General features: G+C 39.4%; 1 protein-coding gene across 4 annotated transcripts in view; it reads right to left on the bottom strand.

The window, feature by feature from the left end:
* Positions 1-20,999, bottom strand: part of IGF2BP2 (insulin like growth factor 2 mRNA binding protein 2) — a 164,719-nt gene that overhangs the window by 30,642 nt on the left and 113,078 nt on the right. For 3 of the 4 annotated variants that reach the window (XM_065942743.1, XM_065942747.1, XM_065942746.1), the window contains exons 3-7: positions 10,728-10,776; positions 9,717-9,768; positions 6,723-6,786; positions 4,449-4,721; positions 2,442-2,576 (exon numbers count right to left, since the gene is read on the bottom strand). In XM_065942743.1, coding sequence (XP_065798815.1) covers positions 2,442-2,576; positions 4,449-4,721; positions 6,723-6,786; positions 9,717-9,768; positions 10,728-10,776 — 573 coding nt within the window. The remainder of the gene's footprint in view (positions 1-2,441; positions 2,577-4,448; positions 4,722-6,722; positions 6,787-9,716; positions 9,769-10,727; positions 10,777-20,999) is intronic. The other variant, XM_065942744.1, reaches the window with a different exon arrangement.

Raw genomic sequence — 20,999 nt, 5'->3', positions numbered from 1 at the left:
AAAGCAGCATGAGAAAAGTGATTAGTAACATACAAGAAAGTTTCCATAAGATTATAGATGGATTTCTAAGCAGAAATTTGCAGGACAGAAGGGAATGGGATGACATACTCAAAGCACAGAAAGAAAAACTATTAACCAAGAATACTGTATCTAGCAAAACTGTCTTTGAAAATGATAGGAAAATTAAGACTTTTCCAGATAAACAAAAGATGCAAGGAGTTCATTACTCCTAGCCCAGTTCTACCAGAAATGCTAAAGGGAGTCTTTTAAGTTGAAATGAAAAGATGTTTCAACATACAAAAATTAATATACCATATTAACAGAATGAAGGACAAAACCCACACGATCACCTCAACTGATAAAAGAAAAGGCATATCAGATACACTGAGAAAAGTAAAACAGAAAGAAAAGTCATGGGCCTTTGAGTCTATGATTCAACTGACCCTGTGGTCATTCTTACATAGTAAGGACTTCTAATTATGTGACATCAAAACTGTTTCTTATTATTTAAGCCATTTGATACGTTTTCTGTTGCTTGAGACCAAAAACATCTAATAGATGCACTACAACAGCCTCAAAATAAAGGGATGCTTGAAGAAGCTCCATTAGAATGTGACTTACAGAGGGCAGGGTTTTTTGTCAGTTTTGTTCACTGGGACACAGAACAGTGCCTGGCACATAGTATGTACTCAATAAATATTTGGTAAATGAATGGCTAAGTGGCAAAGAATCTGGCTGCAGTGCAGGAGAAGTGGGTTCAATCTCTGGGTCAGGAAGATCCTCTGGAGGAGGAAATGGCAACCTACTCCAGTATGCCTGCTGAAAAAAATCCCATGAACAGAGAGGAGGCTGGCAGGCTATAGGCCATGGGGTTGCAAAGAGTCAGACAAGACCGAACACGCACATAAATGAATAAAGGGAAAGTTCAGGATCCCTCTTCGCCTCCATCCTCCACCTCCTACTCATCTTCCTCAGGGCTCAGCTGAAATGTCACTTAGACAGGAAGGCCTTCTCGGAAATCCCTAAATCTCTTTCTGTCTCTCTAAAGCCTTGATTAGGGCCTCCAGTTACCTGCAGTTATTTTCCACTGTAGCACTTATCATAGCTGTACTTAATTACTTACTGGTGTAATTGTTTGTTTAGCAGATGTCTCACACTGGATAAATAAAAAAAAGGAACTGGATCTTGTTCAAAGTTGTAGCCTCAGCCCCTAGCACAGTGCTCAGCATAATGCCTCATTTAAAAAAATCACATTTCAAAGATATTCAAACTCTATCTTGGCTCTACATAAATACTTCAAAAATCCAATTTATATAGCAGTCTTTTTGATTCTTTTAAATATTGTAAGATGATGACACCTAATTCAAAGGACCAAGGAGGGTAACATTTATAAAGTTCTCAATAACTTGGATGAGAGAGGGTCTTCTTTAAATTAAGTCACAGCATTTAGGGGATTCCAAAAGTCCCAAATAGTAAGTAATTCATAAGTAAAATGTTAAGAGTTCCTCATGAAGCCTAAGACTTTGCAATGTTTTTCTTTGAAGAACTACTCTCATCTCCTTGGTTTTGGAACACATTACTTGACACTGTTTGAAAATAAATTAGTTTTATATTCAATTCATCCCTCACTGTTTCCTTATAAAACTGCCACAATACATGCCTATAAGTGGATTTTGCCAGACTTACATAGAGCCTTTTTTATTATCTATTACCATTAATTTGTTTATAATACAAATTAATATATTTGTATTACTAAATTATACAAGTTACTATGAACTGTATTTGTCATTCAAATTGTACAACAGGAATCCTAAGCAATATTTTGTGAAAGAAATGGACAGGAGGAGATTCAAGAAAAAAGAAGAATAAAATAGCCACTCAGATACCAGTTTCTACTATTTAAGGAAACATAATCCAAGCTTAAGAGTCCAAGGGGCTTAGGAGCAAAACCCTTTTGATGCAAATGTACTTTCTGAATCTGCCCCATCCAATATGATGGCCACTAGCCATACATGTGACTACTTAAATCTGAATGGATCAAGTTAAAATATTCAGTACCTCCACTGCACTTGTCACATTTCAAGCACTCACCAGCAACACTTGGCTAGTGGTTATTACAGTGAACAGTGCAAATATAGAACATTTCCATTAGCACATGCATTGGACAACATGGTTATGTTCCCATCAATAATTACTGCCAGTGAGTGATGGAAGCATTAGGATCACCAAGAGAAACATGCAAGTAGAGAAATAGCCATGTTGTAAACATAAAAGATCTATTTCCCATTGTAGTTTTTATGGAACAAATACCTGAAAATTAACCCTTCCCCCACTCCCTTTAACTGAGAAATAGATTTATAGCTCTTTGAAAACTTTGCTGGGTTAAATGAATGAGAACCTAATCTTCTTTTGAGTGGTCTGTGCATTGCATGCAAACTTACAGTTTGGTCTCATCAGCCTCTTTCTGCATGATTTCAAGAATCATGCGGCATGCTTCAGAGGTTCCCTCTGGGGTGGCATGGATGGTGACGGGCTTCTCTGCGGCCCCAGAGTTCTCCTTTCTATGGATGTCTACCCTGCAGGAAAAGAATCAGGAGCCATAGCACAACGTCATCTGGCACTGGATCCTAGTCCAAGAAAGTGTTGCACTGGCCAATGTACAGCAAGGACACAGACAGACAATAAGTGTCATTAGCACGTTTGCAACCAATGCCATTCTCCAAGAAGGCAGCAAGCAGTGCAGAAGGTCTTGGGCCAAACCTGAATTCTCTGCAGCTCCACTTAGAAAGGAATATTTCTTACAGGAGTGCGATTGGACAAAGGCACCAAGCCAATGTGGTAAATGAAGCCAGTTTGGTAAATGAAGTATTTTGTGTAGTCTTTCAAATGATCTTAAAAGTGAGCAGGATAATACTGCACGTTGGCACAGTGCCAGTCTCTGAACTGATTGCAGCTTTTAAAAGCCATATGTTAATCCAACTCTAAACACCAAATTCAAGCAAGCTTTATATATCTGAGTGTGGATAGAAAACAGAGGCATGCCCTTTCTCTGCCTAAGTTTTTGGTTTCCTTGCCACTGGCAGCCTGCCTTCTTCCAGTCTCTTAAAACTAATGGCTCCAAAGCTTGATGACTTTATCAGACTTCTTTGGGTAGTTGTGGCTCTATTTGTTTTTGTTAACTTTCAGAATCACATAATTGATTGTATCCCTTTTTACTTTGGTTGTTAGAAAGCCCAAATCCAAGTTTGGGGCCTATTTCTAAAAAAGTAGGCACACACTTTGAGAATTAACTTCGCTTCTATTTAAACTTGCTACATTTATAAAGCCACTTCAAATAATATTTGGAACAAAAAGACATACAAATAAAAATCACTTTCGCAGGGAAGTAGACTTACAGGGATAAAAGGGGACTGATTTTAAAACAAAAGAACATCACAGAGTATATTTCCTCTGACTACTATCTTATCACTTCACTCCTATGACCATAAACCCTGGGATTCATGTAATTGCCCATTTTTTGGAAATAACTCAGACACTTTGAAGAAAACAGTTTTTTGTCTTTCAGGTTATAAAACCCTCGATGACCTGAGTAAAATGCATTAGGAATGTAAATAACTAATACTTGTAATTTGGTGCTTTGTAATTTAAGTGCTTTCACAATAATTATTTCATTCAACCTGACTGTCCTAATTCTCACACTACTCCTAGATTATAGAAGAAGCTGTTGATGCTCAGAAAGCTTAAAATTTTTTCTAAGCTTATACAGCTATTAAGTGGGGAAACTTGGACAAGGGTCTTTGTTTTCAAGTGCTGTGCTTTGTTAATTTTATCATGCTGTGGTCTTAGGAACATACAAGAATCAACAACCTCACAAGTTACTTTATCCACTACAACTCCTGCTACCGAGTCAGTCTCCTTAAGCAGACAGAGAACTAAACATAAGGCTAATAACGTACTTTATTTCTTGCTCAATGTAATAGTGACTCACCCGTTGCCTTTATGAAGCTGTCTGTGAGACTCCCTAGGTGGTCTCAAAGAATGACTATCACCCTGGGCTCTGACTCAGAAGAGGCGGCGAGAGCTAAGGTAAGTGGGTTCTAGGATCCCATAAAGTTCAGCCCCATACCTCTGTTGTTTTAAAAATATGTAGATGTGTTCACAGGCATCAGAGAGCTTAGGAGAACAATTCGTGACTGTGAGGTCATTAGTACCTTTTTTATGAATTATTAGTGTTTCAGGTATGACCTCTAGGACATTGGCATGAAAGCTCATGAAGGTCCCTGGGTTCTGTGTTAGTCTGTTAGTAGTTCTGTTTAAAGAAGCCACTGTCCCATCCAGCACAGCCCCCCACTGCTGATGCAAGCAATAGCAACCTGGGAATGGCCGGGACCCACCAGCACTCAGGGGACCCCTCAGAAGGAAGGAAAGGAAGCCCCGGAGGCACGTACCGGGACTGGGTCTGCTTAGTGATGTTCTTTATGGTCAAGCCCTCCTTTCCGATGATGGCACCAACAAACTGGGTGGGGACCAGGATCCGCAGCGGGAAATCAATCTGTCTGGCCTGAGAAGAGCCCCCAGGGGCATGGCCTTGCTCCCGGGAAGAGTGGTCCCCACGCTGGGCTCGCTGAGGGGGCGAAGGGGAGCTCACCTCTTCATCCGGGATGTAGGAAATCTTGAAGGAGTAGTTCTCAAACTGATGCCCGCTTAGCTTCTCGATGGCTCTGAAATACAGCAGGGGAAGTGAGCTTTGTTAGAGACCCACAATGCCAGGGTCAGTGGACCAGTTCATTCACTCTCCTTTACTAATTGCCTACGAGAATGCCGTCCTCAGCACTGAGGATGCAGCTGTGAGCAAAACACACGCCATCTCTGCTCTTTCACAGAGGGTGGTTAACAAGTAATCACCAAGTATAGGTCTGGTCTGATATACAATGTGTTGTTTTGTTTTCTTTTTTAACCACTTAAGGCTGTATCAAAAACTGTAAATATCGGCATAAAATTGACTCAAAAATTTTAATTGTAATATAGTTATTACTGAAAATCCAGCAGTAGATAAGCACAAATGAGAAAAACATCCTAGTCCATCCTATGTCTTTCTTAAATATATTATTATTTATACAAATGGATTAATATCAAACATACTACTTTATAATCCTTAAAAATAGCTAATACTCTAGTTTTCTAAGTGATTAAATATCTTGAAATTTAATTTTTACTGGTTTAACATTCTATTGATTTGCCATCATTTTTGTAACATATTATCTATTGCTTTGTATGTATATATATATATACATATACACACACACACACACACACGCACTCCCAATGCAGGAGACATGGGTTTGAGCCCTGATCAGGGAAGATTCACATGCTGCAGTGCAACTAAGCCCATGCACCACAACAACTGAACCTGTGATTTAGAGCCTGGGAGCTGCAACTACTGAAGCTTGAGTGCCCTAGAGTCTGTGCTCTGCAACAAGAGAAGCCACCGCAAAAAGAAGCTGGCACACCACAACTATAAAGGTGCCCCCACTTGCCACAACCAGAGGAAAAAAAATTGTGCAGCAATGAAGACCTTGCACAGCCAAAAGAATATATAAAATAAATTTTAAAAATGTTTAAAAAGTCAACAGCAAATGACTATTGCCTTTTTTGATGCAAAATTAACATTTTGAAAACTCGTGGTATGAGAACGGGTTAAATACGCATTCATGGATGTGGAAACCTTGAAGAAAAACACTAATTCTGGTATGTATAACCAATATGAATATTATACCACCTCCATAAAGCATGACCACGTGTGACCCTAATTCTAGTTGTGATGACCTGACAGGCACTTCATGGGCCTCCTACAAAAAGGAACCTGTTTTTGTTGTTGTTTTTTAAAATATTCAATCCCATGTGTGTTAATAGCCAAGCTCACAATTAACCATCCCTGAAGCAATGTCATCATGGGTGGGGTCAGGAGGTGAATGTGAGTAGGAAGAAGAGTCCGAGCCAGGTACTCTTTGATGAGCCACTCCAAGATGACAATGCTCCCTTGGGCTGATGTCACAGAGGTGAACCCCCCCTTCTAATATTCATAGAGGGAAAAGGAAGTAAGTTTCAGCATTCATCCAATGAGTGTGGACAGAAACAGGCTTGGGCTTCTTCCTCATGGTGCATGGAGAAAGTTCCAGGTGAAAGTGGCTTCCAGAGGTTGTCAAAGCAAACTCTAGGGGACACAGAGTCAGAAACGTGGTGTCCTCTACTCCTGTTTCAATATACAGCTCCCACCTTGGTTCTGATGCCAAGGCTCAACATTTTTCAAGATAAAAATCTCTGTACAGTCAACAGATACCCTGGTGTAAATTCCCTGGTGCTCTATGGATGTGTCAAAGATCTGCATTCCCTGGTGGCTCAGATGGTAAAGAATCCACCTGCAATGTGAGAGACCTGGGTTCAATCCCTGGGTTGGGAAGACCCCTGGAGAAGGGAATGGCAATCCATTCTAGTATTCTTGCCTGGAGAATCCCATGGACAGAGGAGCCTGGCGGGCTACAGTCCATCAGGTCGCATGGAGTTGGACATGACTCAGCAACTACACTACTACTACTGATGTGTCAAAGATCTGCATCTTTTCAGAAAAGGTTTATAAACACAGGATTCAACGGAATCCAAAGACAAGTTCCCCCAGCATTCCCCAGCCCAGATTTAAAGGGAAATAAGCTAAATCCACTTACGTTTTAGCTTCTTCTCTTGTTGCATATGTGACGTTGACAACGGCAGTTTCTGTGTCTGTGTTGACTAGGAAAGAAGCAAAAACTACATTGTCATAGAAAAAAAAAAAGTTGTAGCCCTCTGGCTCAGTGTAAATAGAGAAAAATGCACAAAAATTTCATTGTTCAAACTCTTAAGAGTTATTTGAATCTCTATATTCATGTGCACTCATAGTAATTTACAATCAATTATATATACACATTTGTAATCAACTGTATAACTCAAAGCTATATTTTTCATTTATTTTATCAACACTTCTGCATGTGTATATGTATATGCACAGTTTCTTTGGATTTTTCATTTTTAATGTTAACATAAAATTGCAGCAAGCAAATGGGCCATGATTTTTGCCTAACTATTCCTTAATTGTTGACAAATGGTTGTTCTCAGTATTTGCTACTCTGAAGACTGTTGATAAAAATCACCACTGTTGCAAATACCACTTGATTTGTGTTCTTCTGAATTCCTTATTTTTAGTGTCATTTAAAAGAAAAATAATTGGATAAAAAGAACATAATGCTTTTTAATGATTATTTTCAAATTACCCTCCTAGAAGTTTGTATTAATTTACTGTACCACTATCAGTTTTATCTGCTATAATTTTTAAATAATTGGATATATGTATAAAATAATAAGAAAGTATTTTAATTTTAATTGTTCGTTCATGGATAAACTATTACAATATTTGTTCTGCCTTGACTGAACTCGACTGTGTGAGTTAAATCTAGTAACCGTGTACAATGAATAAAGAAAACTGGCAATTCCAACCCACTTGGCTGAAGAGGAGAACATATAAACTCTGAGTGGCTAACAAGGTATCACTCTTGTGAGTTGGCTTATCTTGATTAATAACTGATGCATCTTCTTCCAAAGTCAGGTGTTAAAAATGAATTCAAAAGTCAGGACAAAACTTTCTCCATCCAAGTCAGTAAACTTAGACCAAAAATATACTGATTTCCCCAAAACCAACAGACATGACTAAATCAAAATTTTTCCTATTAAAACATTTAAGCTGTTAGGAGACTTGGAATTAACAGCATTAAGCAGAGCATAATTCAAGAAAACCACAGTAGAGCTGCTTTTCAAAGTAATAATAAAACCATCTAGTGCAAGGATTCTTAATTTTCAACCTATGTTAGAGCTTCAGGAATTCTATACTCACCCTCCCCATTTCCCTGCAAATATTCAAATCTGTGGGGATGTGGATATTTCTGTCTTATAATTTCCATATGGTTTCCAAAAAGGTTAAAGGTCACTGTTATCCAATAACTTCAAAGTAGCTGCAGCCCTTATGGGGAGGGATGCATACTCCTCAGGAAGGAACTGCCATTGAGACATATGGGTCACCAACACTGAACCCAGTCCTGGCCTCGGCCTCGGAGTGTTCGTGTTGCTCTCTAACACAGAGAGGGGTGCTCACAGGACCGCACCTCTCAGTGCAGAATAGGGCATGTGCACCCACAACCAGCCTCTCTGAGTGCTGACCCAGTGAATGATACTAAGTCTCAGAGTTACATTTTGGAGTGCAATAGATGAGGCTGTAGACCCAAAAAGGAAGAAGGGGCTGGGTTTGAACCTCCTGAATAAAGCTACCCATTAAAAGTCTCAGATTCATTCGTATTTATATTCTTTGTTCTTCAAAGACATCTGTCTTCAGGAAATCAGACCTGTGATTCCGGGAGGAACTGAACTCTATTCAAATACTTTATTTCACTGGACATGAAAGCTCTATAAAGATTCTTAAAATTCTCCTGTAGAATGTTTTCCTGCTGAATCAGGAATTACCTATGAAACAGAACAAAACAACAGCCCAACACTTCTACCCTACAGTCATGAGGCAGCTAGAAACTGGGTGCTCTCAAGGGCACAGGTGCTCCTGGAGCTGTGGACGGCCCCAGGGACCTGGAGTATTTCTTCCTTGCGTGGCATTGTCCTGAGTTTATAACAGGGTCTTAGCTAGTAACTTGTACAGGTTCATGTCTGGAAAGCCATCTTGCCTACGACATCCAATTCTTACTAGAATGTCTTCCATTTGAGGGAAATATCAAGAACTGAGAAAATAGAATCCTTATAAATCATGTCTTCTTTCCAGGCTCTTTCCCTTTACCTAGGTGGGCCTACCTCCCACCTTGGGGATAGACAGTCAGCCACATGAAACTGAATAATAATATTTTTAATATTCATGGAGTATAGAGCATCTAATAATTACTGCTTTAAAAGCTATTATATTAACTATACTAGCAGACAGACTGCATATGAGAAAATGCATTTTCTGTGATTTTTTTTCCTAAGTGAATATTAACAGTTATGTATGACTTCACTCCCTGTCTGTAAAGGTAAATGTTTTAGAAGGTAAAAATAAAGTGGCAGGAAAAAGAATATACACTTTCTGGTGATTTACAACACTGTTCCCAAGACAGAGGCTCTCAAATGAATACACACAAAAATCACTTGAAAGTGACTGCTTAAAATACAGTTTGTTTCATCACTTCTTCCCCCACAGAGTCTTACTTTGTAAAGCTGTCTATGGTGAGCCCCAGGAAACTGCATTTTCCCAAGCGCTCCAGGCGATAATGGTGTAGGAGTCCTACACCTTGAGAAACAGTCCAAGACATCAGGGATATGTTGTTCTTAACCAGAAAGAGGAAAGTTGTCACAGTATACAGTTACTTCCAAATGAATTAAGCTTCCCCCATTCTGACAGCAATTTGTCCAGTGCTTGAGTACATTACAGAGTATAAGAAAAATAGTCTGAAAACCATTCTTTGAAAAAATAGATATGGATAGACAGATACAGGCATTTCTTACATACATACAGATATGTAAATATACGCTCTAGGAAGCTTGCTTCAGTGGAATTTAAACTTGTTCTTTGGCCTTGGATTTGACCCAACCTATAAGAAATAACAAGCAATATTCCTCTCAAAATTCAACAGGCTAATTTCAGCACTTATTACCTTGCTCCACATTCTCCACTGTCCCACACTGAGCCAAAAGTCCATCCAACACCTGAAAAAGAAGCTTCACTGTCAGAATTTCCGGTCTTCATAAAAACGGCTAGAAGTGAATAGATATACAGGGCTTTCATTTGCTTACTGACTCCCGAGTAGTCTGTTTACTGAGGAAACACAGCAGTTTTCTTAGTAATTGTTAACAATCACATTCATGATGGTTGGAGCCCATTTGCTTTTAAAATGAGAAGCAGACTAATGTACAAAAAGCACTTCTCTTTTCTGAAAGATTTAACCATTCTTCCATCAGTTTTCCTTTAGGGATCTCCTTATTTTATGAAGCAATGAGAGATGTATATGCTCAAAATTTTCTGCAATAAAAAGTGGCTTTTTTTTCCCCCTTAAAGTAACAAAAATGTTAGCCAAAACATTCTATTTCCTTTAAGTCTATTTTAATTCTGTTTGAGTTGGGGGACATGGGGCAGTGTGCCTTTAAATGAGGCAATAAGGCTACTCCTCATACTCTATCTTATTTCAAGGTAACAATCTTGTAAGAAGTTTTACAACTCTGAAAATGTCTTAACTGTTATTCACAACTAATTAAAAATAAAACACTTGCCCAAACTAACACAGAACCTTCTATTCTTATTGATTTTCCATTTATTTTATTTCCTCCCAAATCATAATTTAGAAAGGTTAGAATCTTTTATAAAATCATGGGATAAAAATCACAAGCAAGGCATTTATTTTGTTTAGTTTTCTGTTGGTGCTCGGTTCCTGAGGAGACAGAACATAACGGATCAAAGTGTATATCCAGCACAACGGAAGGGACGGCTCTGACCACAAATGCAGGGCTGGTCATTCCCACTGGGGTGCTAAAGAAGGCAAAGCCTGGGGACCTCTAATTCCTAAACGTGAAAGGGAACTATAGAAAAGGGACAAAAATGCCCTGTTACTCCATTAGAAAAAGAAGACAGAGAGCAGGAAGATAATAAATACAGAAATGACATGGCCTACCTCCCACTGCAGGTGAGGAGGGATGTTTCGAATCTGAATTTTCCTGCTCCTGTAAAAAATAAAAGCACAGACACAACAAAAAGGCTTAATACCACACTTTCTCACTGTGTTCACCAAGGCCTCAGCAAGGGATTTTGATTGTGAATCAAGAGCATCTTGTTTTAAGCTAATCATCAATTTTGCCCTTTATGTCTGTTAGTATTTGCTTTATATGTTTAGGTGATCCTATGTTGGGAGCATATATGTTAATAAATTTGATATCCTCTTCTTGTTTTAGTCCCTTTATCATTATATAATGTTCTACTGTATAGCACAGGGAATCATACCTGACATCTTGTAATAAGCTACAATGGAATATAATCTGAAAAAAACCTCACCAAAAAAAACTGAATCACTATGCTGTACACCTGAAGCTAATGTAATATTGTAAAATAAAAATTAAAAAATGAAAAAAAGAGCATCTTGTTTTAAAGTTTTCAATTACTTTGAAGAAAAAAATTAAGAACAAATCTAAGAATTCTGAACAAGCTAAAGAAACGGTTTAGATGCAAATCTATCATTTCAATTTCCTACCAAAACAGTTAGAATTTAAATTGCCATATATGTTATAATTATAGATTATTCCCTTTCTCCTCAAAATACATGGTCCTGCAACTGACCCTACCCTATGAGAAGTAAAATCACATATACAGTGGATTTAAACAAGATCTTTGCTAACAATGCAGAATTTCCTTTTAAAAAATTATTTTTATTTCTTAAATAGGTAATACAGTCCTGATTCAAAAATTAGGACACTTGAAAGAGGCAGTCCATGAACAGTCTTACTCATTGCTTGTGTAACCTTCAGTTTCCTTATGCAAATACTAGTAAATACAAATATACATTCCTGTTTTCCCCTTTTCTTAGAGAAATATTTGCATATTCTACACACTCACTGCATCTTATTTTTTTCACCTAACAGTAATATCCTGGAGATCTTTCTATGGATACATTGGCAGAAAGAGAGCATTCTCATTCTATTTTACACAAGTGGATGTACCAAAGTGCACTTGTGTGTGTGATAAGTTGCTTTAGTCATGTCTGATTCTTTGCGACCCTATGGACTGTAGCCTGCCAGGCTCCTCTGTCCATGGGATTCTCCAGGCAAGAACAGTGGAGTGGGTTGCCATGCCCTCTTCCAAGGGATCTTCCCAACCCAGGGATCCAAACCCTCATCTCTTATGTCTCCTGTATTGGCAGGTGGGTTCTTTACCACTAGCACCACCTAGTCCAACCCTTTGATGGATATTTGGACCTTCTGCCTTCTTCAGGCCTTGTTGCATGTGGGATCTTAGTTCCCTGACTAGAGACTGAACCCACACCCCCTGCATTGGAAGCACTGGACCACCAGGGAAATCCTTCTCCTGCCTTTTTATTCAGAAGATCTTTCTCTTTTTCCAAGACATCTTACTGGTCTGATAACTCTGATTTAGATCATTTCTTGTTTTTACCTAAGCTTTAAAATTAGACAGAAAAAAGAACAGAAACAAGAAGATAAGAATTTTTCTATCTATCTTTGAACTACATGTTAGATCTTGGAAGGAAAACACAAATCACATTTCAATATTGGCGAGGTCATTTCACTGGAAGGGTTTGGCATTGAGATCCCATAAAAATCCCCTTCGGGGGTTGCAAGAGTAGAGATGTGGCAGCCAAAGTGTGCCCCCATTACTTTCCTCTCCTTTGTGTCAGAGGTACCAAATAGTTGCTATATGCAGTCACAAATTTCTCCACCGCTTTAATCTGGGCAACAGCCACAGAGAGCAATGTTACAATTCACGCAGAAAGAGAAAGGAGAGAGACAGAGAAATACATAGGCAGAGGAAACAAGAAACAAACAATGAAAGATCTGAGGGGCTCCTGTTTTCTCAGATTGTTTTTATTAAATTAAGGGAGGGCCATCCCTGTCTTCCAGATCCCATATCCTAATTCCATCTTATTTTTAAAAAATAAGAATGCATTCATGCTTTACCAGAGCTGCTTAAATGACTATACTAAATAAGCCACTCTGTAGAATCTCTATAATCTTGTGTCAGGATAGGAAGGAGAAAAAAGAATCAAGAACTAATTTCTACTTCTGTGCTATGAAGGCTCATTTCTGACACTGCCTTTGGCAAGAGTTTATAATAAAATTGCTGACACCATCCCATACAGTGGCTCCATGGAATGCTCCACAAAGGATGTCACAAGCCTAACTATTTATAGAAAAGGCAGCATAATTTGCAGGAAAAATTGAGTATTTCTAAGAAAAATACTTTTGTTATCTCCAAGTATAAATAAACATTGACTCCAACTGCTAACCAAGAATTCAACAGAAATCCTATTGGAAGAAACTTGTGCACAGACACAAAGATTTTAATAAAGACAGATACTAATGCTTTGTTCTGACAAAGAATGCAAATCATCTAAATATCCACCATCAGGGAGATGAATAAGTAAATCATAGTACAGCTATAATATGGAACATTATACAGCTGTCCAAAAGAATGAAGTAGACATATGTTCGTGGTCATAGGACACTCATCTTAGAATACTGTAAGATGAGAGCTAGTTACAGATTAGGCTGATCCTATTTTACAAAAGTGCAAAACAAAACTATATGTCATTAAAAGTGTGTATATGCAAAGAAAAAGGTAGCTACAAACATTTAGTTGGCAAAATGAGACATGTACTTTTTATTTTAGTTCTGGTTTGTTCACTTTTTATAAAAATGAGAATGTGTTCATGTCTTATTTGCTTTAAAAAATTAACAATTAAAACTCCTACTAGGGCTGCTTTCATGAATTGACAAGATTCATTTTTTTAAAGTATGCTGGAATCTGATTAAAAAATAAAGAAAACCCAAACACCTTACTTTCTACATAATTACATTAGGTATCCTTCTTGGAATCTTATTTAACAGAGCATTAATTTATTTGGCAAACTTCTTTGTTCACAGTGTATAAATAATCAAATTCCACCCAGTCCAGATGATCCCAAATCCTAACTGAATGGGTCTAAAACAATGACACGTCATAATATCTCATGTCAGGACTGCACACCAGGCAATCAGCTGAGGAACTGGAATGTTCACTGAGCAGGGGTCTGGGAGAAAGCATCTCTAAAAAGTTAGTGTGTCTCACCTCTAGCCTTAGACCAGGATGGGAAGAAAAAGAACTGAGAACTGAAGAGGGAAAACGGAGCTCACTGCAGTAGAACCTGTTCATCTGGAGCTCAGTCAGGTCACCTGGGAAAACACCCTGAGAGACTGTCTTTCTGGAACAGGAGTGACCAGGATCTTTGGGAGCTGCTAACTCTCCAGATGGCATCATCTAGACACTGTGTCATCTCGTCAGGGTAACCGGGATGCCCGACTCCTTTTCTCTTGGAAGGGATTTCTGTGTGCCCTTCAAAATCCCCCTCACATCTGCAGACAATTCCAGGGCATCTCCAGAAAGAGTGGTTTCTACGCACTCTTAAGTTTTTACAACAGTTCCCTCTATGCTATAATTACTTATCTGCTGGCACTGTCCCCTCTCTGGATTGGAAATTTCCTCAAGGACAGGCTTCTTGTTTACTGGTCTCCTGTCCAGCACGGGCCAAGCACACAGCAGAGAAGGAGAACATGAAACTCCGGGGGCTGTAGAAGCACTGCTGTTGCTGGCAGGAGTCTACTTATGATGCAGTGGGCCTTCTAGCCCCACCTGGGAGGGACAGGCTGTCCTTTCCTTCTCTGTCAGGGGGTGAAGAGGAGAGGGAAGACTTCTTTCCCCTCTTTCCTTTAGAGAAGAAACCAGCATTTGGCTCAACCTTGAACAACATATGTGGATCTTTCTCCCTTGAAATCCATAAAAACGTGCCCTGCTCGCAAACAAGCCAAATTTACACAATGACTTAGGAAAGTGATTGGTTTTAAGAACAAAGTTTTTTAATTCCTTTTTTTAAAAAAAGAATAATATAAAAAAAATAAAAATAAAAAGGAATAATATCATAGTTCCTTTATATTATAAATCAAGCTTCTTTATATATACATAATTGACATATCTTCTCATCCTTGCCACCCCCCAGAACAATTACAGCCAGCTACTAGCTGGCCTGCTGGCCATCTCACATTTCTCTCCTCTCCCGTCCACCCCACACTTGGCCACCAGTGACTTTCTGCTTCTGTCTTCTTTGAATGACTGTCACCACGCCCAAATTCCCACTCATGACCCTGTTCCTGCCCTGTTCTCCATCTCCTTATCTTTAAATTCTCTTGCCCCAGGAAATGCTCTAACTTTGGGCTCTTACCCTTCCACCCAAAATAATTTGTCACACCTGTAGTTTATATGTGTGCCAGGTCTGAGTCTTCAACACGCCCAGTCTTCCTTAAAAACAAGAGTAAACAAAGGCGGTAAGGAACATGAGTTTGAATATTTAAAAATTTTAACTGAAAGCAGAATAAGACCTGCAGTTAAGTCATTAATACAGACAAACAGGCTCTTTTCCCAAGGCTTTAGGATTCAGGAACTCAGAATTTCCCACTTTTATATTCAAATAAGTCAAGTGTTACCTGCTTCTATTTTTTCTTCTCTACTCAAGTAAGAAGCTCAGCCTCTACAACATCCAGGAAAAGAATAATATAGCTCTACAACTCTCCTATTTGGCTGGGGAACTGTCCACTTTGATGGATTCTATATTCTAGGTGATTGGTGACAACAGTACACACAAGTAGATAACCAAATCTTAACTAAACAAAAAACCTTAACTGCAGCTCTTCTAAGACTCTTCAACATGTAAGTGAAGCAGGATACTTTTTATGAATATGTTATTATCTTTGTGCTGTAGATGCCTAGAGGATATAGAAAGCTCTGAGTGAATTTCAAATAAAACTATGTGTCCATTAATACAAATTTCAAGGACCTGGGGCAGGAATTATTTTGTATGGTAGAATCTATTGCTTAAAAGAGCTGGGCAATCAACTGGGGAAGTAAAATCATATTTAATTGTCAAGGCATCTCTGTGATTTTGAAGAACCACACCTGTGTGCGTGTGTGTGTGCCTGCCTGCAAGTAAGGTGGATAATGCTATAGTTTTTAGGCATTTGGTCAATTAACCACAAGTCTGATCAACCACCCTGGGAACTCTAGCCCATGCCTTAACCATGCAGAGGGGCCTAAGTAGAGAAGAAAGTTAACATATATTGTGGAAATTCAGCTCGTAGGATCTCAGATTCCATTCGAAAATTAGGTGAGCTACGGATCAGAAGATCTTGGGAAAACTGTAGGCAAGAGAAGAAACAGAGGAAGCAAAAAAGATCCTGTAAGAGTGCTTAGGGTGTTCAATGACAGATACTACCCAACGAGGTCCCATCTGTTTCCTAGCAATTTTGAGTTCCATCAGATGACACATGGTCTTCATTTTGGAAGGAAACCAAAGCACCATGGAATGTGTATTATCTGGAGGCAGGTATGCTCACTGACTTCATGGACAGTGGCGGAGCCAAGACTGAAACCACCAGCACTCTCGGCCACGCCTCCTTCTCTAGTGCTATGGTCGGATTCCTCTGTATCCCCTGCCCTCATTAGTGTTTGAGGCACTTTATCTCCTTCCCATTCCTCATTAGTTCTGAAAGTTTCCCTTAAAACCTCTGGACAGTCTGTACAAGGGACATCCTGTGCTAACTTGAACTAGGACCTAGGCTAGCAATGAATCAGGGAAGCAAATGAATCACCGGTGATAGTCATGTCCAATCTCCTACACAGCACTCAGCTGTCTTTTAAAGTAACCCCCAACCCGAACACACACACACAGGGCACAGGGCATGATTTTTAAAAAGTCAGTAAAGTATGACAAAAACCACTGCAATATTGTAAAGTAATTAGCCTCCAACTAATAAAAAGTAAATGAGGAAAAAAAAAGTAAAACTGTTAAAGTCACTTTGTTACTAAATTATTAAGAATAATTGCATCTGCCTCTATGGAATCTTAAACATAAGTTATTAGAAAACCAAATGCTTTCAAAATAAAAACTGTTTAAAAGTGAAAAAGGCTTTTTTTTTTTTTAATGGAGAAAAAACATGTGATCAGAGTAAAGTCTCTGTGAATATTAGCAATATTATGGGCCAAATCATAAAGGATTAAGTCAGATATTATTGTGGTGCCCTGCTGCAAAGGCTTTTGAGCCAGAAGAACTGCAGTTACAAACCAGTAAATTCCCTTGGTCTATAAACTTATGTCCACAAAACCATAAACCCCCAAGTGGCCCAAATACATTCATGCTTCATGAGAATTCAGAGAAAGGACCTCTTGAAAGTCCATTACTTGGACAGCAGAGAAAAGAAATCAGGGACTATGATTAGCAATAGTTTGAGACCTTGTAACTTATTCATTTACCTCTCAAAGAGGCCTTGACTTTTTAAGAGGTTGCCAACACAATTCTAGACTTCCTCATTGAGAAAAACAGCAAGGATTCTTCATTGTTCTTGAAAGAGGTAGAAGGAGAAAAGAGAAGAGTCAGTGCAATAATTAGATGACGATGAGATGTTGCTGAGAAGACAGGTCAGGCTGCTACTCCTGGGCAAGATGGTGAAGGAGTCCCCCTAGTGGGTCCGGTACAACCAGTACCATCTGCATTAAATGACCACGAGTTTCATTCCAACTGTAGGGTTCTACAAACCTTTCAGGAAGATTAAAATCATCTTCTGTTAAAAGGAATCGGTATGCTTGACTGTAGATTGAAACCACCATATACTGTTCTGGTGAAGGAGATAATCACATTCCTCAGAGGCTCACTATTTTAGTTCTTTAAAAAGGAAGTCAATATCCAAAATCTCTCTTTTCTGATTCATATTCCGTTTTTGTAAAGGGGGCTCCTCTTACTGAAGTAGTGGTAAATAGAAATATTTGAACTGAAGGAAGACCAAAAATCTTAATACTTATTCAGGGAAAATACTTATTTTTCTTTGTCAAAGACATCTTCAGTAAATTAAAGCAAAAACAAACAACAAACAAAAGCCAAAAAACTTGACACAGAAAAACTGTGACCAGTTTTATCAAAGTTTGTGTACAATTCCCTACAGATAATACCACCTTTCCCACCTACCAAACCACCTTGCTAACTCATTTTGTGACAACACAGAGAAACAAATACAATTTTAGATCTAGCTTTACCAGAATTTCTCCATGGGCTTCATGGAACACTTGCCCACTCTCCAAATTATATTATTTGATGAGTTTATTAATGTTTCGGAGATACACCCAACATGTTCATCACAGTGTTTTTAGCAGAAGCTTTCCCCCAAACCACCACTACTTATGCTGTGTGTGTGTGTGTGTGTGTGTGTGTGCACGTGCGCACATGCATGTGTGCTCAGTTGATTCAGTTGTGTCCCCATGGATCATGGTCCACCAGGCTCCTCTGTCCATGGAATTTTCCCAGCAAGAATACTGGAGTGGGTTGCCATGCCCTCCTCCAGGGGATCTTCCTGACCCAGGGACCAAACCCATGTCTCCTGTGTCTCCTGCATTGCAGGCGGATTCTTTACTGCTTGAGCCACGGGTGCTAAGCATCCCATTTAAGCCTCACCACTCCCCTGTGACGTACAGATTGGTATCCTCATTTTCAGGTAAGTAAACTGAGGTACTGAGGAATCCCCAGCCCAGTCTCACAGCTAGGGAGCAATATTTTTGACTATGGTCTGTAAGTTTAAATCTTTGCTCTTAAAATGTAACTCTGGAATTGTTAAACCACCAATAACAAAACATACATCTCACATATATATTTCAGTTCAACAAATCTTGGACAAGATGTGTCAACTCAAGTAAATCCTAGGAAAATGAGTCTTGGGAATAGATTTCTAGGTTCTCCCTCTCAGTGTCCACCTCAAACTTCACTATAGTGGCTCATTCTTTGCTTCTTGAGCCTGGAAGGCTATATAGTCCGTGGGGTCCCAAAGAGTAGGACATGACTTAGCAACTGACTAAACAGAAGCAGCAGCTTTGCTTCTCAGAAGAGTTCGCTGAATATAAATGCCCCCTAGAGAGGGCACTTAAAGTATTAACTACTGACTCCTTCACAGGATCAGCTGACCCCTGGTTGATAGTTTTCCTGGCCCAGGACTGGGAGCTGTGCATGCCTGCAAGCCTAGTAGACCTTTGCTCATTATCACTGGCCCCAATCAGTGCTGTGCCGAACCTAACAGGGCAAGATAAGAATTTGAGAACCCTCCCTGAAATATGGATTGTTGAATGGAAACTCAGAAGTAAAGGACATTCTTCACCTGTGACCAAGTATAAACATGCATCTGCATTCAGGAGGATGAGATCTTGAGGGGTAAGACTGAGTCTCTGTGAGTGAAAGATCTCAAAGCCAGCTTACAGCTTTTCACGTAAGAACTGAAAGAACTGTGCTGTGATGAATATTCCAGTTAACAAAACCAAGCTGTGTCTCCAATAAAGTGATTAGTTACCCTTATAAGGCCCTCAATTCATTATCTGTAATTAAGAATAACCTGGATAAAACCAAATATTTACACATCATATTTTGAGCCCAGATTAAAATATATTTATATACACACACACACACATCTGATGCAACACAAATTACAATCTGCATATATAAAATGTTATCCTTGTGTGGTGCAGGGTAAATACAAAACCATCTTTATAAAGGCAAAGGAAGCCACATGCCTCATCACCAACACCTGTGCCATCCTTTCAGCATCTCTTAAATTCACTGTCAATTGATTTCCTGAGTTCTCCAAACAGCACTCAAATCTGTCCTCTTCCTTTACCTGCATCTTTTTTCCTGTGTCCATTTCCTGGAACAGAGCAGGTAGTCAGCATCAGTGAATTCACCAGGAGCACGTGTTGCTGACAGCTGGCTTCTTTTTCCTGGCCCTCTCCACCCCACAGTCTGTGTTCCAACTAGAAGAACATGTGATTCATGGAGACACTGACTGGTCTTCAACCAAGTGAATTTCTCTCACTCTAGTCTGCTTATCAGCTCAGGCTGTTGACTGGAAAACACCAGGGAAGGTAGTTCCCGGCACAGCGGCCACTGCAAACCCTTCCTGTGATTGGACTGGAGTGACTCACATGGAGGCGGTGTCTCTTCACTGAAGACAAGTACAATGGCGTGCCATGACACATTGATGAAACAGTTTCACAATTAAAAAAAAACTCAAGCCAGAAGCTGTGAGTCCTCAATGCCTGGGAGTGATAAACCAACAGTCATCTTACTTCTGAAAAGAAGGAACTACTCACAGCAGTTATAAAAGACTTTGATCTTATTCATTATGGTCAGGATGACTAAGAAAAATTCAGTGAATCTCTAATATAGCTCTAAATCCCGAGTAAGCAGAGAAAGGGGGGGAGGGTCCTCCCTTGTGAAGGAACTTCTTCTCTACATCAATAGCATCCACCATCTCAAACAAAAGGAACAGGTCACCCATGCTGAGGATTAGGTACCATGAACAATCCAAAACACCCATACCCACATGTTCTGACTGGAAGTTAAATACCGGACATTTTATCTGACTTGGGGGAATAGGATGATTTCTAAGATTAAACCAAAAACTGTTCTATATTCATTTAACAGATGTTCACTAAGCACCTCTTATTATAGCCAAGCACTTGTTTTAGGTTCTGGGGTACAGTGGTGAAAAAAAATGCCCTTATGCTGCTTATATTCTAGGGAGTAAACAAAGACAGCACTGACCTCCTACCCTAGAACTCTAATTAATTTCAATGAAACATGTAGTTTCAGTTCAGTTTAGTTGCTAAGTCATGTCCGACTCTTTGCGACTCCAATGAATCATAGCACGCCAGGCCTCCCTGTCCATCACCAACTCACGGAGTTTACTCAAACTCATGTCCATCGAGTCAGTGATGCCATCCAACCATCTCATCCTCTGTCGAGCCCTTCTCCTCCTGCCCCCAATCCCTCCCAGAATCAGGATCTTCTCCAATGAGTCAGCTCTTCACATAAGGTGGCCAAAGTACTGGAGTTTCAGCTTCAACATCAGGCCTTCCAATGAATACCCAGGACTGGTCTCCTTTAGGATGGACTGGTTGGATCTCCTTGCAGTCCAAGGGACTCTTGGTCTTCTTCAACTACACAGTTCAAAAGCCTCAATTTTTCGGCACTCAGCTTTCTTCACAGTCCAACTCTCACATCCATACATGACCACTGGAAAACCATAGCCTTGACTAGACGGACCTTTGTTGGCAAAGTAATGTCTCTGCTTTTTAATATGCTATCTAGGTTGGTCAT

This window comes from Muntiacus reevesi, chromosome 8 (assembly GCF_963930625.1).
Source record: "Muntiacus reevesi chromosome 8, mMunRee1.1, whole genome shotgun sequence".
Taxonomy (NCBI): domain Eukaryota; kingdom Metazoa; phylum Chordata; class Mammalia; order Artiodactyla; family Cervidae; genus Muntiacus; species Muntiacus reevesi.
Note: the sequence above shows the minus strand (reverse complement) of the source record. Positions and strands in the feature narration are given on the sequence as shown.